Source organism: Myxine glutinosa, chromosome 7, assembly GCF_964187855.1.
Source record: "Myxine glutinosa chromosome 7, kmMyxGlut1.1, whole genome shotgun sequence".
NCBI lineage: Eukaryota > Metazoa > Chordata > Myxini > Myxiniformes > Myxinidae > Myxine > Myxine glutinosa.
The window spans coordinates 60761054-60781009 of record NC_136267.1 but is presented as its reverse complement, the minus strand read 5'-3'; the positions used below and the strand labels follow the sequence as shown (position 1 = coordinate 60781009).

The following is a 19956-nucleotide window of genomic DNA, read 5'->3' as shown; positions in this document are numbered from 1 at the left end:
AGTTGTTCTGGAGCCCAAAAACGGCTCGTTCTTAAATTTTGTTCGAGGATCAGGCTCGAAGCAGGGAACAGGCAAACGACACCGAGCAACAGAGTGAGTTCCAATTTAGCCTAAAATCCCAGTCTATAAGAAAATAAACCCAAGGCTCACCTCACCCAGACCGATCAACCCAGCTGGTGTTTTTTCCCACTCACTCGCGCCTGGAGCCGCGTCCCGACTCTGTCCGAGCTGACTCCTGCCTGGCTCGCCATTTGATGGATCCGTGACTTAGGACTCAAGACTCATGATTGAGAGAGAAAGAACAACTGAGATATTTATTTGATTCATCAAACACACAAGCTTGTGGAAAGCAAAATGCTTAAAACTGAGGCCCACAAGGACCAGGATTTCAACAAGATGCTCTGAAATAATTCGGTCAAGCTTTCATTTTATAAAGGGAATATTGGGGTGTGGTTTTAGCTCTTGAGACAAAGGAAAGACAGAGTAGTCTCCAAGGTCATTTAAGGGTCAAACAACATGTTGACGATTTTCCAGAGTCCTGGTTTTTGGGGGAGAGTTCAGCAGGTCGTAAAAAATGTCATGCATGAAAGTGATCTAACAGTTTCAACGGGGACTGGAAAAGATAGGTTGGTCTTCACAGAGGGATTATATCATCAGGGTCTGGATTTACAAAGCATATAACTTTTTATAACAAGTTTCCAAAGGAATATTTCGACAGTAAGAGAACATGCCATCACAGTAACTTAATTCTTTAACAGGAAATATAATGGATAAGGTTTACAAAGCAACATATACAAATTAGTTATTTTTGGTAATTGAGCAACATCTTTAGCCTAATACTGGGATAACAGGTTTCCAAAGAACATGAAAGTATTATGAGTATACAGAAATCAATCAAAAACAGAACATATTCTTGTTTATACTTGGTAATAGGTCAAACAATAATAGAACACAAGGGGGGAGGGTCTGAACCCCCACATATATATATAATTATATATATTTATATATATATATATATATATATATATATATATATATATATATATATATATATATATATATATACTGTATATATATATATACTGTATATATATATATACTGTATATATATATATACTGTATATATATATATACTGTATATCTATATATATAAAGTAGAGTTGGCCTCTGTGTCTGTATCCTGATCTATCTATGATCTCTAAGATCTCGAGAACCCGTGGACGGATTTGCGAGCGGAAAGTACTGTTCGACTCGGGATGGTCCCAGGAATGTCACGGAGACATAAACATTTAAAAAATTTCGGGTTTTAAAATTAGCGTATTATTAGCACTAGCAGAAGAGAGAGGGATTCGAAGGGAGGGAGCGCAGCGCTTCTAGCGCTTCTGACTACAGCACACCTTAAAATTAAAAAAACTTCGGGTTTTAAAATTAGTGTGTTACGCGTAATTAGCGCTAGCAGAAGAGGGAGGGAATCTAAGGGAGGGAGCGCAGTGCTCCCTCCAGCGCTTCTGTTAGCGTAATTAGCGTATTTCGGAACGTTAATTTTTCAACTTCATTATTCGGAATCAGTACGTCCCAGAGAACCTTCGTAACGTTAATTTTTCAACTTCATCCGATTGACATGGGACCAACGGCATGTGACAAAGAGTGAAACATACAGGCTACATTTATTTGACGACAATGAGTTCCGACTTCCGACCTCGGTGGGATGACAGGCTGAGTCAACCCCCCTGGTGTGAAGGGGGAGGAGGAGGGGAGGGGGAAGAGAAGGGGAGGGGAACGAGGGGGAAGGGGATGGGAGGGGGGAGGGGGAGGGGGAAGGGGGAGGGGAGGGGGGAGAGGGAGGGGAGGGGGAGGGGAGGGGGGGGAGGGGAAAGGGGGGGGGAGGGGGAGAGGGGAGGGGCCCTTCTTCCCCTGGGCACCCCCGCACCCTTCCCTCCCCCCTGTCCCCTCCCCCCTCCCCCCTCCCCCCTCCCCCCCATTCCCCCTCCCCCCCCATTCCCCCTCCCCTCCTCTTCCCCCTCCCCTCCTCTTCCCCCTCCCCTCCTCCTCCCCCGCTTCCCCCTCCCCCCTCCCCCCCGTTCCCCTCCCCTCCTCTTCCCCCTCCCCTCCTCCTCCCACTCCCGTGCAAAGCCGGGTACCTCTGCTAGTATATATATATACTGTATATATATATATATATATACACATATATATATAACTGTGAGAAATAGTAGAAACTCCACAGTACGAGCAGGGCGTCTCATTTGCATTGAATAAATAATCGGAAGATTAAATCAGTCGTTGAACTTGGGGCCGACTCAGAAGAAGACCTTTGTTGGTTGAAAGCTTGTCAAAAATTAAAGATCGAAGTCCTGAAGCTATGTCCGCGTCTGATTTAATCTCCCGATTATATATACTAGGGCATGCCCGTACTATATCTATATCTAAAATTATATCCCCCCCCCCCCTCTATTTACATGAAATGGTTTGGTCCAAAGCGAACGGCTTGCGAGTGGTGACAATCCCCCCCCTCTATTTACATGCAATGGTTTGGTCCAAAGCGAACGGCTTCCGGAGTTTGGTAAAGAAATCGCCATCGCGTGCACAAACGCGCAGGAAAGCGAATGAATCGCAAATTCGTTTTTATTAGTTGTAAAACATAGTTTAACGCCAACATAGTTTGCAAACGTGAAATAAATGAATACGCTCTCAAATGTGCCATCCGAGGCAGAGTGTGCCCGCCACGTTCGGCACACGCGATCGTTCGCTGCTCTCTGATTGGTTGAATCGTTTTTTGGACATAGCTCGGTAAGTAATTGTCCGATTAATATGAAACCTTGAAAAGGCACATCCTCGGGTCCCCAGCAATATACCTGGCAAGTTAAAAGTACTAGGGCATTGCCCGTACGTGGGTGCCCGTTCCTTGCCAAAAAAAAAAAAAAACGCTACCCGTACGCTCTACCCCGCCCGTACGCCCGTAAACCAAAAATAACAACGCTCTTCGCTTCCGCCCTTCGCTCTGACTGAATTGGGAGAAATAATGCGCATAAGAAATCGAATTACGTACCGTAATGGCGGTCAGCTCGTAACGCGCACACTGTCCGGAAGTTCGCATATCGCATATCTATCTATCTATCTATTAATGCCCAATTATTCAATTATCGCCAACGTATTTTGGCTTTTTGCAATTTAATCGCAAGGAAAAGTAGAAAGAGAAGAGGGAAAAAAAGAAAAGCCTTGCCTTGCTGCAAACAGCTGCTGCAAACAACAACAACATGGAAGGCTGCACTGTCCGGAAGTTGGCATATCGCAGTTACGATTATTTTAGTGTTAATGGCCAATTATTCAATTAGCGCCAACGTATTTTGGCTGTTTGCAATTTAATCGCAAGGAAAAGTAGAAAGAGAAGAGGGAAAAAAAGAAAAGCCTTGCATTAACGCATTAACGCTTGCATTGCATTAACGGTTCGGCACACGTGATAGCTCGCTGCTCTCTGATTGGTTGAAGCGTTTTTTGGACATAGCTCGGTAGGTACTTGTCCGATTAATTACAAACCTTGAAAAGGCACATCCTCGGGTCCCCAGCAATATACCTGGCAAGTTTCAAGTATATCGGACCCGTGGTTGTCGAGAAACAGCGGTCACAGACACACAGACACACAGACAGACACACAGAGATTGCTGGAATTATAGATAGATATCGGACCCGTGGTTGTCGAGAAACAGCGGTCACAGACAAACAAACGTACAGACAGAGATTACTGGAATTATAGATAGATATGTATATATATATATATATATATATATATATATATATATATATATATATATATATATATATATATATATATATATATATATATATATATATATATATATATACATACATATATATATATTGTTACGGAACCCAACGTCGGCCTATGGTTCCCCTTTGAGGGGGGATTAGTCCCCTCGATTATTGCTGACTGACGTGGTCCCTGAAGCTGCACCGCGACCTTCAAAAAGGCCGGTGAGCAGCTTCGTTCGTGACCGCGGATTGGGATGTTAATTTGCCGAGCGGATGGCAGCCGCGGCCCGAACCGTTAACAAGACTAACCCGATCCTGAAACGTTGGCCAAATCGTGCCACAGATATTCAATGAGGGAAAAGACAAAGACGACACGGATGTGAAGAAGATGAAGACGAAGGCAAAAAGGTTTGAAATACGAATATGATTTATTACTATTTACAGGACCAAAAGAAACCAAGGAAGAAGGAAGGATAATAAAATAATGCAGAAAGAGGGACGGACCAGAAGGACACAGTGAAAATTCTAGCTTATCTATTACAGTCTTAATTAATACCCAGGACAGAACAAACAAAAGGCAGACTCACACGAATGAGGAAATGAAGGCAGGAACGGATCGCTGGAGGTGGATGGCTTGGCGGGAGAAGAAGGTTCAGCGGGGATCGGTCGGGCTGGAAGCGGACAGCCGCCATCAATATTCGAGCTGCGATCGCCAAACCGCCGCGGTTCTAAAACTGCACGGCGAAGCTACTCCTGTGCACCGTGCGCTCTCCAAAGCTGCTCCTTAGAACTCAGAACTTTGACGCAACCACCTTTGACTCTGGTGGACTCTTCTGCTTAAGTGGCGCAACTCTTTGTGGGGGGTCCCTTCCTCTCTCTCCGTCTCTGGCGCAACTCTTTCTTGGGACCTCTTCGTACTCAGAACCCAGAACTCATCACTCATCTCAAAGGCCTCCGCGCGCGCTTATATAACGCGCTTTTAGATCCACCCGCGCCACGCCCGTGATGGTATTTCCCCAGCCCTGGTTGGCTGGTCAGGGCTCGCTGGCTCCACCCTTTTGATGACGATGGGCGGGCCACGCCCTGGATTCGGCGGCTCCTCCCCCTTCTTCTCCGAGCCCACCTCGTGGCTAATGGAGTCGCGGTGAAAACCGCCCAGCAGCTGCGGCGAATGCAGTTGGCAATTGAGGCTTTGGGAATAAAAGGGGATCTATCTATTTGAATTCGGTGCAATGGAGTGTCAATTAATGGAAGAAAAAGCCTTAGCCTAATACACAGAATAAGGAAATAACTACCAACAAGCAGGGAATCTATGATTGGCTAAACGTGATTGTATATGACCTAACTACGGGACGCACTTTGACCTTTATACACAACTGGAGGACGGAGGGTGATATTTTACAATGTACTGATACCATTAAAAAAACACAATCCTCATATCCACAACAATATATATATATATATATATATATATATATATATATATATATATATATACACAAAGAATTAAGTTAAGCACCCCCCCCGTTTTTTTACAACCTCGCACATTACAAGTTTGTTGTCGTCAAAACAGTGTAATATACCCATGATATTGCTATATTTTCTGGAGAAGTGATATTATGGTCACATAAAAACATAACAATCATGCCGTTTTCAATATTTTATTCTGAATAATTTAAGGTGAAAATTTTTGGGAATTTTAGGCATATTTTCACCTCGATTTAAGTATGGAGCTATAGGTCCATCACGGACAGTGTGGATGACGTTTATGTTTTCTAACGTACAGTCATTGTTCTGAGAAGACCTCTAGCGATCTTTGCGTCAATAACGTGTGTAGGACCCACGTGATCGGATCACTGACTCAACCAATCACTTTTTTTCACTTTGATCACTCAATTTCATCAATGGATAATTGCTAATGTCATACCAATCATTATTTGATCTCACATACCTTAGAATATATGCCAATGTATACATATACACAAAGAATATATATTAGGGGGTGCTTACCTTAATTCGTTGTGTAGGGGTGCTTAACTTAATTCTTTGTGTATATATATATATATATATATATATATATATATATATATATATATATATATATATATATATATATATATATATATATATATATATATATACAGTGGAACCTTGACTTACGAGTTTAATTCGTTCTGTGACCGAGCTCGTAACTCAAATTGCTCGTTTCTCAAATCAAATTTCCCCATTAAAATGCATTGAAATGCTATTAATCCGTTCCAGCCCGCCAAAAACCACACCAATTTTTTTAAAAATATACAGTATATATAAAAATATCTCGCGCTTTATATTTCACCTGTATGCAGCATACAAGTTGGCAGGATGGCCTGGACTGGAGGTACGCACACTTGACTCTAAAGTCTAAACTGTCCAGCCTGGGTTTGAATCCCGACCCAGCTATAACCTGTCATGGGTGAATCACAGGCAGGGTGATTCATCAATGTGTGTACCGCTAAACTGGGCGCCCCGTTTGCGTCCCATTAGTTGTTGGATGTTAAGGATCTCACCGTGTTTTCCACAAAGAGAAGGCGAGCTATCGCCGGCACTCTGAACAAGTTGTGGCCTGGCATGCTCTTCTCCTCTGCCGTTATATACGTCCTCCTCGGCACCTCGCTCATGTTTTTCGACGATTGCGTGTTTTATATCCAAGCACATCATCCTCTTCTTCTTCTCAGTACCGTGTTTTCCCACAAAGAGAAGGCGAGCTATCGCCGGCACTCTGAACAAGTTGTGGCCTGGCATGCTCTTCTCCTCTGCCGTTATATACGTCCTCCTCGGCACCTCGCTCATGTTTTTCGACGATTGCGTGTTTTATATCCAAGCACATCATCCTCTTCTTCTTCTCAGTACCGTGTTTTCCACAAAGAGAAGGCGAGCTATCGCCGGCACTCTGAACAAGTTGTGGCCTGGCATGCTCTTCTCCTCTGCCGTTATATACGTCCTCCTCGGCACCTCGCTCATGTTTTTCGACGATTGCGTGTTTTATATCCAAGCACAAGTTTTATATAAAACACGACGATTGCGTGTTTTATATCCACAAGTTGTGGCCTGGCATGCTCTTCTCCTCTGCCGTTATATACGTCCTCCTCGACACCTCGCTCATGTTTTTCGACGATTGCGTGTTTTATATCCAAGCACATCATCCTCTTCTTCTTCTCAGTACCGTGTTTTCCACAAAGAGAAGGCGAGCTATCGCCGGCACTCTGAACAAGTTGACGGCAGAGATACTGTACTTGCACGGCAAGATAACCACGTGACCGGAACCCACCTGGCGGCGTAAACTCAAAATAACCAACATGCGAAAACAAAAATGCAGCGCTATACGACAGAGATACTGTACTTGCACGGCAAGATAACCACGTAACCAGAACCCACCTGGCGGCGTAAACTCAAAATAACCAACATGCGAAAACAAAAATGCAGCGCTATACGTCAGAGATACTGTACTTGCACGGCAAGATAACCACGTGACCAGAACCCACCTGGCGGCGTAAACTCAAAATAACCAACATGCGAAAACAAAAATGCAGCGCTATACGACAGAGATACTGTACTTGCACGGCAAGATAACCACGTGACCAGAAACCACCTGGCGGCGTAAACTCAAAATAACCAACATGCGAAAACAAAAATGCAGCGCTATACGACAGAGATACTGTACTTGCACGGCAAGATAACCACGTGACCAGAACCCACCTGGCGGCGTAAACTCAAAATAACCAACATGCGAAAACAAAAATGCAGCGCTATACGACAGAGATACTGTACTTGCACGGCAAGATAACCACGTGACCGGGTGGCGAAAGCTCGTAACTCAGATCTCGGCTCACATCTCAAAGCAATAAACCGCCCGAGCGACGGCTCGTATCTCGAAACACTCGTAAGTTGGGGCACTCGTAAGTCAAGGTTCCACTGTATATATATATATATATATATATATATATATATATATATATATATATATATATATATATATATATATATATATATATATATATATATATATACAATATACATACATACAGTACATATATATATATATATATATAATTATATATACATACATACAGTACAGATATATATATATATATATATATATATGAAAGTTAGTGTTTGTTTGTTCGTTTATGCATTCGGACCCTGCAGAAACCAGTGCTACCAAATTTTGCATAGCCTCCTCTTTCAACCAGAGTAAGGTTGAGGGTTATGTTTTGTTTTTTGTTTTTTTTACAAGATCTAAGGCTCGTAATGGAGCACACACACACACACGCACACACACACACACACACACACACACACACACACACACACACACACACACACACACACACGGTTACACTTGGCCTGGGGAAAGTGCCTGGATGATAAATTGAAGTTATTGAGTCATCGAGTAATCCTGGGAGTGGTCGAGTAATATGTGTTTTGAAGATCATATTTTGAGGTCATATGAATGCAAGCTAATAAGGGAAACTGCATATTCGCTTGGTGCGTTTTTCCCCTTCTTCAAATCCTCTCCATCAGTTGCGTGGAAATTACACGTACTCAACTACTGATATGTTAATTCCTCAATTTTTATTTTCTGTCTCCGTCTGTCTGTCCGTCCACCCCACCTGTGGTTTTCTGCACCTTTTTCCATACCCTTTAGCATATTCAATGGAAACTTCGTACATGGTTTTAGTACAAGTTACAGGACAAATTTGAGTTTTGGGCGTTCCACCAATTTTTCATGGTTATGCCCTTTTTGAACTTAGAAAATATCACATATTTTACATGGGTCAATTTATAGATGCCCTGACTCCACCCCACTGCTTTACACCTATTTGCTGGACAGCTGGCCTAACTTCACCCCAAATGAAGCTGCACTGATCAGCAGGCCTTAGGTCTTGGCCCGGGTGTTAGTCCAAGGCCCAGTGCAATTGCAATGATCCTAGGTATTTAACCACAATATATTATATCTGCACACAAGCTGTACGCATGTTTTTGCTTCATGTATGTACATCGGATTATTTTATTATTATTATTTTCGGCAAAGAGCACGGCATTATACACCGCCCAAATAAAGGGATGTGTTTGATGATATTGAACTGAAACTTGGTAGGGGACATGTATTGCAAAGCAATTATCGCTCTCTTTACTTTCTTTTATTTTGCATTCCTAGGTCATGAAAACGAACTTTGCATGTAAGTGATCTGCCTCTGGGCTACCAAGATATTTTCAATTCTGACTTAATATTTAAATACATATTGCATCAAATTTTCCCGGGTAACACCAGGTACTTCAGCTCATATGAATATAAATGCAACATATTAAGTAATTAGGTTGCATATTAGTACCTGGAATGATCAGTTTAAGTCGGGGTTATGTTCCTGGAAAGCACAACTTAACCTGATACGTCGTTAACTGATCAGCTTCTTCCCATAATAATTAACTCAAATACGGGGGATACATTCAAGCACTCCAATACTCCAAATGTAAAGTCTGAAAAAATCACAAATTATACAATTTAATGGGGAAGAATAATGCTAAGTAATACAGTAGAAGAAACTAAGTTTAAGATATATTTGCACACAAATAAAAATTCTATACTACATAAAACAGAAAAATAAGATACGTAATAAGTACAGTAAAGAGTTTCATCGGTACATAAAAATTAACTTTAGGTATACTTGCTCACATTTATATAGGGAGGGGCAATGTGGCTTGAATGAGTCGCGGTACGTGGAGAAGTGAGTGGTAGAGTTACGGAGACAGAGGTAGAAGTGACCGCCTCATCGTCCAATAGTGAGTGATCGACTTAAGTGCATGTTGGAGACAAAAAATATATAAACCCAATCACGGGTTGAGGTTTCCTCAGGTGGTTCCTGCTTTAACTTACCTGCTGAAAATAAAGGTGAGATTCAGTGACGTACAATCGTGGCCAAAAATATTGGCACCCTTGCACTTTTAAAAAATAACTCACAATTTTCTCTAAAAATAAGTCAGAAAGTATTTGTCTCTGCAATTCTTTATTTTACTGTTAATATTACAGAACCTTTGTTTTTGATTCAGAACTTAATATATCGTTTTAAATCAGAAAATAAAAAGAAATGGCATTGACAAAATTATTCACACCCTAGACTTATTATTTGGTAGCACAGTGTTTGGACAAAATAACTGCAGTCAAGCGCTAATAAATAACTATAGCCATGAATGAGCTTCCTCCACCTCTCTACTAGCAGTTTGGCCCACTCTTCTTGTGCAAACTGCTCCAGTTCACCCAGATTTGAAGGGTGCCTTCTCCCAACTGCTGTTTTCAGATCTCCCCACAGGTGTTCAATGGGATTTAGATCTGGACTCATTGCTGGCCACTTCAGAACAGTCCAGCGTTTTGTCTTGAACCATTCCTGGGTGCTTTTTGAAGTGTGTTTGGGGGTCATTGTCCTGCTGCAAGACCCATTACCTTCGACGGAGGCCCAGCTTTGTGACACTGGGTTGAACATTGCGCTCCAAAATGCCTTGGGGAATCTCCGTATTTCATGATTCCATGCACACATTCAAGGCACCAAGTGCCAGAGGCAGCGCAGCAACCCTAAAACATCATTGAACCTCCTCCATGTATGACTGTAGGGAAGGTGTTCTTTTCTTTGAAGGCTTCATTTTTTTTCCCGTAAACATAGAGATGATGGGCTTTACCAAAAAGCTCTAATTTGGTCTCATCTGTCCACAGGACATTTTCCCAGAAGGATTTTGCCTTGTTCAGGTGTGTTTTGGCAAACTCCAGCCGGGCTTTCTTATGTCTCTCTCTCAGCAGTGAGGTCCTCCTGGGTCTCATTCCATAATCACCTGCCCTTTCATTGAGTTGGCGATGGATGGTGCGAGTTGGAACTATCGTACCTTGTGTCTGGAGGTCAGCTTGAATCTGTTTGGCAGTTGATCGAGGTGCTTTCTCCACAATTCGAACAATCCTTCGCTGCAATATTTGATCAAGTTTTCTCTTGTGGCCACGTCCAGGGAGGTTGGCTGCAGTACCATGGGCCTTAAACTTTCTGATAACATTGCGTACGTTGGACACAAATAGATGGTCTCTGGAGATGGACGTGTAGCCTTTAGATTGTCCATGCTTGGCTACAATGTTGTGTCTGACCTCCTCAGACAATTGTCAGATCATATGTAATTCTCTGGTTTTCTTTCTTTTCTACATGCTCATTGCGGTACACACAGTGACACAAAACAGCAGAATGACTCCTTTTCTCTATTCAAACTGGTTGAATGAGTGATTTTTATATTGCAGGCACCTGCAACTCACCACAGGAGAGTTGAATTCCAAAGTAAAGGAGAATAACTTGCTTGAAATCTAATTATTTCTAACAACTTCTAAAAGGTGCCAATAATATTGGCCAGGCCATTTTAGGATTTCTTTGAGGAATAAGCTAAGATTTAGTAATTTTTTCAGCATTTTTTGTTTTGTTCCACTGCAAACCAAAGAAATACAAATGTGGACACGAAAATATTTTTTAATTTCAACAATTCCTGGAAAAAATGGTGCATTATTTGAAAAAAAGTGCAAGGGTGCCAATATTTTTGGCCACAACAGTAACAAAGGGTTTCTCTCCTTTTTCTTATTTTTTAATGTCTCATTCAACACTGCCCTTCCCTCTCCCACTGTTTGCATAATAAATAGATTGTCCAAAATGTATATCATCGTTGGGATTTATTTAATTGCCCAATTTCCATATATTTTTTTTACTTCCTGTCACATGGTACCTATAAACCAATCACATTGTTCTTTTTCTCGTGCAAAGCTATTCTGCCAATTGTTAATTTTTCATGTTAATAAATAGTTTCATGTTAACAGTTAACCTGTAATAACATTGCCAATGAAGAAACAATTCATGATGCTGCAATACTTCAAACTGAACATCCATTATCCCTCAAACAATGCAAATAATTATCCTTGTCTCCAACCCCAAACCACAGGTTTCTACCTCTGCACCAACTAGTCCATCTCTGGTAGCTCCTAGCCGCCCTTACAACATGTCTGCTTCTGTTTCATCAAGCTCGGTTGCTGCTCCGTGTCTCACCTACGGAACAGTTGGCAGAAAACGCCCAGCTCCAGCCCCTCCACGCCTGGGCCCATCACACAGTTATTCGGAAGGCCTTAATCGGCCCCACGGCGAGTCAGCGGTGCGGCCACAGGCAGCAGTGGCTGCCATTTCTCGGGCTGATACAAGCACTAAAACGGCCACGAAGGCCGATGACGATGACAAAGGGGTCACGCAAGCAGCAGGGCATGCATTATTATTAATCGACAAATCACAGTCAGTTATGGCACCTAGGGAGAGAACCAGGTCAAAGGTGGATGCCATGGAAAGAAAAGATGACAGCATTGATTGTACCATTGAGGCAACACTTAAAGAAGGCGTCAACAAGAAAGATTTGAAGGCGGACAGCCCTGAGTGGGTGAGCGCTCTGCGGGTGGAAAAACGAGATGTCTTGCGTCCCGCAAAACCCAGTGTATACGTTGTGTACATGACTAAACCTTCCCCTCTTGTTCCTGCCAAATAACCATCAGGCTGATCTTTTTACAAACATGTTCCTACCTTGTGCTAAGACAATCATTTTCTCTTTATTCCCATCATTTTCTTTCATCAGGTCTTCCCTTCCAAAAAAAAGTAATACAAACTATGCATTTCTCATGAGATCTGATTAAACTCATCAGATTATGTGAGAAAATTTATTTTTCTTTTTTTGCAAGGGTTCATTTCGCTGCTTCTAATTAACCACCTTTCATTTATTGCATGGCTTCTCACCTGTACTCATGCATGAATCATGCAGCTTTTGGGAAGTTATCAAACGACAACTTATAATGGATCCCAATATGACTTGGTGGCATTATGTTTAGATAATAAGATACTGAACGTATATCCGAGATATAGGAAAGGAAGAGATCTCAGCACACGCTGCACATATGTTGAACGATGAATTGCCATGAGACGAATCGGCAACAGAAAAAGCTGCCCATTCACAAAGTTCCATGTTTTTTCCATCCGCTTTGCACAATATTCAACCGACCAATCTCTGACTATGGTGAGGGTTCACATTTGACTTCGGCTGTTTGCTTCGAAGTTTGTACATAAGCTTGACAGGCAACCGTCTCGTACTTTGTAGCCATTCATTGAATTTTCATCAGACTTTGTTCAAAGTTTCATAGTTATTCGCTGTTCCACCCTCCTTGTCTTCTCATTCACCACCATTTTGATTGTCAGCACGTGCAGTAGAACCGTGCAAACCCATGTGATTATGCCAATTTTCCATTCCCACATTTATTTTTTTTTAAAATACAAGTTTCCTCCAAAAGTATTCATCCTTAACCTTCCGTCAGTGCGGTGGGGCTTTGGACATTGTTAGCAACATCGCCAGGGATTTCTGATACCCCGCTGCACTAACGGAGGGTTAAACATGAATGCAGTTTTAAGCAAAAGTCCATATCGGACTTGAAGCATCGTTGTACTACTTATAAAGCGGCAGGCCTGGGAGTGATTTAGCATTAGCTACAGCTTTGTAAACGTTTATACACCACATAATCAGCAAACTTGGCTTTTTTGTTGAAGTGAGTCGGCAGAGGGCGCTGTCTATGCACATCACACTAAACGTACAGCAACTCACATGAGGCTTCACTATGTTATTTGCTCAATAAAACATCAGAAGGAGAAGAGCTTTGTTTTTTTTTTGGTTTTTAAACTGATTTCCAGTTCTGAGACCAGGGAAAATTAATTAATTAATGGAACTTTTTGGAAATACCTTTTTCCAGCTCTGGATTTTGACTTCTCTTTTTTGGAAGTGTACTTCATCATCACCAGTTTTCTGCATTCTTTGACATGTATTTTATTTTATTTTTTCCATATGAGGATAAGAGTTTTCCATATGAGGAAAAAGGCCAGCTTGACAATTTATGCTTTATCTGATATTACCGTGTATTTTACAGGTATTTCAGGATTAGGTGTCATCTACATATTCAGAACACAAAGAAATGGCTGCTACCTTGCTTGGCAGGATAGCCTTGTGTTTTGAGGAAAATAGAATTGAGGAATGTAAATGAAAGGGAACAGAAGATAGGTTTAGGGGGGGGGGGGGGTAGGGGGCTGAGATGAAAGGGAAGGGCAGCTTTGGAGGATGGGAGACAAATGGGAAAGAAGGAAAATGGATGGAAAGGATGATGGTCAATAAATCCACCATTTTATATATGCAATATGTGTATAGGCCCTAAATGCCCTTACTGATTTACATATTTTATTCTATACTGTATGTGTTTATGAAACTATATGAACTCTATGTTTGTGTATATTATGGTACTTGTATATACAGTCGGACCCCGCTAATTGTGGTTCCGCTATTCACGGGTTCCGCGTATTCACGTTTTTTTTTGTTTGTTTTTTGTATACAGAATCGAGGCTCGTGAAAGAGCTAACATTTATCACACAAACAAATCAAACAGACAAACAAAGTATACAAAAAGGGGAGCAGTAAACAAGATGGGGAGAGAAGGGGAAGCACACAAACACAACATTTGAGAGCAGGGACATCGGGAGATATGTGGGAGGGAGAGGGCTTGGGGGGAGGAGGCGTGGGAAGGGGGGGGGGCGGAGAAGTATAAAACACAAGGACACCAAGGACTTCCAGGAAAGAAGTTGGTATTGCAAAAAAGTGGATTTGGGGTGAAATTAGCAGGGGTAGAGAAGATCAAGGTTTTGGATGGCGGAAGATAAGAGATGGTGGTGAACAGCTGTTTTAAAGACCTGGAGGGAGGAGTGGGATTGAAGAGAGTGAGGGAGTTTGTTCCAGAGGCGGGAGAAAAGAGGAGTGAAGGTGAGCAGAGAGTCTTGATTTTGGCAGTATAACCATAAGAGGGTTGCAGGCAGATCTTGTGCGACCTGTAGGAATATTTGGGGGACAGAGCCCAGAGAGAGCTGGGGGAGCAAGGCCGGAGAGGAGTCGGTAGAAGATGGAAAGACCACCAACCTGCCTGCGGTGAGTAAGTGAAAGGCCCTCGGAGATAGCTTCATCGCGGGAGATTCCAACGATTCTGAACGCTTTGGCTTCAACAGCGTGAAGACGAGCTAGGTGTGAGGCAGGAGCACCAGCCCAGAGGGGAGAGCAGTATTGCATTGAGCTGCGGATGAAAGCCTTGTATGTGGTGAGGAGTTCAGGTGTGCCAAGGAAAGACTTCGCACGACGGAGGATGCCCAGTCGGCGACTGGCTTTGGAGGCCAGATTTGAAATGTGGTTTTCCCAGGAAAGATCATAGCAGATAGTGAGACCCAAAAGCTTGAGTGACAGAACTTTTTGGAGAGGATTATTCAGAAAGTGGATGGGAGGGTTGTCCAGTCGGTCTTTTCGGAGAGACATCATAAGAGTGTGAGATTTGTCAGGATTGAAAGACATGTTCCACTTGCTGACCAGTCTGTGATTTTGTCCAGGTCTGCAGAGAGTGAGGAGGCTGCAGACTTCTGATCTGAGGGATGAGGAATGGAGCAGCAGAGAGTGGAGTCATCAGCAAAGAGATAGAGAGGATTTTCCAGAGAGTCAGAGAGATCATTGATGAAGACCAGAAAAAGCACAGGGCCCAGAACACTGCCTTGGGGAACTCCAGCCTGAACAGGAAGAGGAGATGAGAGAAACCCATTCAGGGCCACGAATCGTCATTCAAAATACGTGGTTGATAAAATGCGACCTGTTTCTCTATTCGTGGAAAAGTATCCTGCGAATTTGCGGGGTTTTTTTTCTATTTGTGTCCATGTCCTGCGAATTTGTGGGTTTTTTTTTTTTCACGGTTTTTCGGGGGCGCAATTTTTTCTTTTCACGAGGCGTTAGCTTGACCCAGTTATATAAAACCCATCTTTCACAAGCCATACACAAAGCAGCTGGACATACGCAAAAAACATCTTCTACGAGCCACGAACATGACCTGCTTCTACATTCACTGTGCTGTGCTTCGCGCTTTCATGGCTTTCGTGGGATATCCCGTCATTCACACTGTGGATAGCTTTGCGGGATATTCCACCAGCTGCATAACACGTTATCCCCGTGAGTTGCTGTACAGAATGAAAACACTCCACCGTATCTATTAGTACAATTACCTGTCTCCCTTTTCCCCATTGAAACAATGGCACGGCATGCATTCGCGGATTTTCATCAACATTCGCGGGATTTTCATATCGACACTTGCGGATTATCATCGACATTCACGGGATTTGCCTCACCATTTGGGGATTTTGCCTCACCATTCGCGGTTTGTTGCTCGATATTCGCGGATTTTTGGTATTCGGGAACCAATCCCCCTTTTTCAATTGAAACAATGCCCTGCCATTCGCAGTTTCGCAATTCACGGAATTTTCCGAGAACGTATCCCCCGCGAATAGCGCGGTCCAACTGTACTGTACTTGCAAACTACAGCCTTTTCTTTTTTTTTTCAAACCATTTTGGGCACTCCCATTGGAAGCATTCCAGGTAAGCTCTTTTTCTTTGCTAAAGACTTGTGCAAAAATGTACTTGTGGGCCATATTAATATAAGGTGCACAAAATAGTGAAGGTTCTGACTCCCCTTCACAACCGACACAACCAACCTGTCCACCCCCTCCCCATCCTCTCTTCCCCACCACCTAATCACACCCCTACTCCCATACGTCCTCCTCATTCTCCATCACCTTCCAACTTTTTCTTTATTTCTCTCTCTCTTTTCTCCACAAGCGCCCTCCCTTCCCAAAACTCTCCGTTCCCTTTGTTTTATCGAAAGTATTTTATTGTGTGATGATGTCGGTGGGGGCAAGGTGGACTTAACCCCAAAGTGTTTTTTTTATCCTCAAGTCTACTCTGACCTGTACTTGTGTTGAATTTCGTTTTTCAGAACTGCAACTGCATATGCATATACGTACATCCCCAAGGGGAGAAAATTATATGGGATTCATGGCTCAATAAAAGACGAAAGCCCCGTCAATGCAAGTGTAATTACCCTGTCACACAACTTACATGTTAGCCTTGTATTTAATGTAAATGCAAACAAGCAAGACTTGCAATAGAGTATTTATTTCCCCCCCCCCCCCCCTCCCCTCCCCCCCCCCCGTTAAGTGTTTTACATCGTGTGTGAAAATAAACACGAACTAGAAAGGCAGTCGGTAGTGCGCACACCTCCACCAGGCTGAACAGTTTACGTTTTGTATCCCACTGATAGGCCAGATCTGGATTCGGACCAGAACCCAAATCTAATCAGATTGTGCTTGTCACCAAACCAACTCATTCACCAAGTTTTGTCATAACTCGTCCACAACCTTTTGAGATATCATGCTATATAGAATTTTAGGCCCCATCTCTCAATGGTCGAGAAGTACTTTAAAAAATAGAAAACTCTCATCCGGATTCGGATCTTCACCAAAATCGAATCAGTTTTTCCTTGTAGCACAACCAACCTGTCCACCAAGTTTCATGCTAAGCCGTCCATAACTTTTTGAGATATCCTGCTCACAGACAGACAGACAAACGGGTGAAAACATATAACCTTCGTCCACCTAAGATGAGATTAGATGAGTGATTGATATTAGTGATTAGATTATTGATTGTGAGTGATTGAGATGAGATTAGATGACACCTCAGATGAGTCCACCTTAGAAAACATTGCCCTCGAGGTCTCTCGGTCCAGAGCGTATTAATGAAAATGCGTTCTGCTCTCTTAAATTACAACGCATTCCTCGGTTTCACGACCAAAGTGACTTTTCCAACTCTTTCCAAAACTTGCTATATTTGAACACAATCTCACCGCTTTCACAAGGTAATTACCCAAGTATAGGGTGCTTTGTGGTCTTTTGGGGTTTTTTTGCCAACTGTATAAAAATACCTTTTTTTCAGTTTTCTGTGCCAGAAGCAGATTTGAGCAGATTGTGGTTGTTGGCGAATGCATGTGGCCTGGGATTCAATTCTGAATCGGGTCTGGTAGTTCATCATTGCTAAGGTGCGGCTGTGGCTACTGATGCAGTGCCCCTGGGCATTCGGGCAGGAATTTTTGTAATTTGTTCAGGGCGTCGGCGATAATTCACCTCCTTTTCACAAAAGACACTGTAGGATTTTTACTGATGCTAGTGGATGGGAAGCCCAATTTGGCAACACTTTGAGGGACGGCACATATATTGATGCCTCGCTCTGAGACATCAATGTCACCAGGATGACATTTAAACCTTGGCGAGATATGAACCCAGGCTAGATAGCTCGGAGGCGAGTGTGCAAACCTCGAGGCTATCATGCCAGCCTGTTCAAACAATCATTTATGCTGTGTAACCACTGGAAGATCACGCTTTGATGGGATTTTTGTGTGTAAAATTTTTATATCCGTTTCCGGCTTTCCGATTGACTATTTCTCGCCGACCCATTTTTTTTCCATCAATATTACTTTCCAATTTCACGAGTTTTCTTATATTTTGGCCTTTTTGTTTGTTTTCTATACAGAGTCAAGGCTCGTGGAAGAGCTCGAACACAGAACGGATCAGGACGCAACATAACAAAAGGAACAGCAGAGGGGGAAGGAGGAAATGCACACAGCAGGGCAAAGGGAGAAAATGGATGGAGATGGACAAACAAGGGATGCAGGTAATGATGAGGGCTGAGGGGTTAGGAGGGAACACAATGGATGGACAAGATGGATACAGAAGCAAAATTTGGAGAGTGGAGTGGGTGGTTTAACGGGTGGAGAAAAGATCGTGGTTTTTGGATTGGGTACGATCTGAGATGGTGGAGAACAGCTGTCTTGAAGACCTGGAGAGAAGAACGAGATTGAAGAGAGTGTGGAAGGCAGTTCCATAGGCAGGAAAAAAGAGGAACAAATGAGTGGAGGTGAGCAGTGGTTCTTGATTTGGTGTGTTTCACGAGGAGGCAGTTGTTGGTATACCGCATGCATCCTGCAGATACCTGGGAGGGAGCAAAGCACCAAGAGGGCAGAGGGTGCAAATCCAGAAAGGAGGTGGAAAAAGGCAGAGCCAACTTACCTGTCGGCGATGGCGAAGTGATAGGCCCATACACTCAGGTTTCTTTTTGCTTTCCATTTTAAGTAGTTTCCTTATGTTTTTGTCCTTTTTACATGCAAAATCGAAGCTTTTTCAAGTATATTGGTTGGTCTTATGCATTATTCTGTCTGTTTGTCTGTCTGCCTGTTTGGTCTTATGCAACTGATCTTCACGAAACCTCACCAGATGGTAGAGTTGGTCATAAGGGAGAAGCCTATTGATTTTGAGGTCAAAGGCATCTTGATGTCAAATTTATAAAATTGTCATTTTCATCCGATTGACTTGAAAATTGAACAGCATTCGCATATTGAGTCATTGAATTAGGAAACTATTTTTTTAGGTCAAAGGCCAACTGAAGGTCAAACTACCAAAATCAGCAATTTTCATCCAATTGATTTGAAAATTAAACAACAATTGCATAGTACCTCACTGAATTGGGAAACCAATGATTTTGAGGTCAAAAGGTCAAAGATCAACTCAAGGTCAAACTTCTAATATCAATTTTCAACTGAAAAATTATCACTTTTCATCCAATTAACTTGGAAATTAAACAGCAATCATATAGTACATCACTGAATTGGGAAAGCAACTATTTTGAGGTCAAAGGTCAACTCAAGGTCAAACTTATAACATCAATTTTCATATGAAAAATCATAAGTTTTAAGCCAATTGACCCGAGATTTGATTAAGATCGTCAATTTAAATGTTGATGTAATGGACAATTTGATGTATCCATGCCAACTTTTTTTTATGAGGGAGGGGTGGATTTTGCAAGTATCATGCTCTGCATGACGTCTTCTTGTTTGTTTATTTGCTGTTTTTACCGCCCAATTTTGTCCTGTTGGCTTTTTTTAGCTACTTCCGTTAGCTTTGGGAGACTCCGCAATATTCTGACTCCTTCCACTTTAACACAGCGGGGATCGTGTATGGTTTATGATGATGTCATGCCATCTATCTGTACCATCATTGTTATACCAAAGACTAAAAATGGTATGTGATGCTTACTTGCTTGATGTTTAGCAATTAAAAGGATAGGAGCACGGACAATCCCCATTACATAGGTTGACATCCATGGGGAGGAGGAAATTCCTCCTGAATCCCCCGTTAGTGACAAAGTGTG

At 42.5% G+C, this 19956-nt stretch overlaps 1 protein-coding gene across 1 annotated transcript in view; it reads left to right on the top strand.

Annotated features, from left to right (window-relative positions):
• Positions 1 to 19956, top strand: part of LOC137431281 (uncharacterized) — a 129752-nt gene that overhangs the window by 97100 nt on the left and 12696 nt on the right. The window contains exon 8 of the mRNA XM_078781814.1: positions 11767 to 12249. Coding sequence (XP_078637940.1) covers positions 11767 to 12249 — 483 coding nt within the window. The remainder of the gene's footprint in view (positions 1 to 11766; positions 12250 to 19956) is intronic.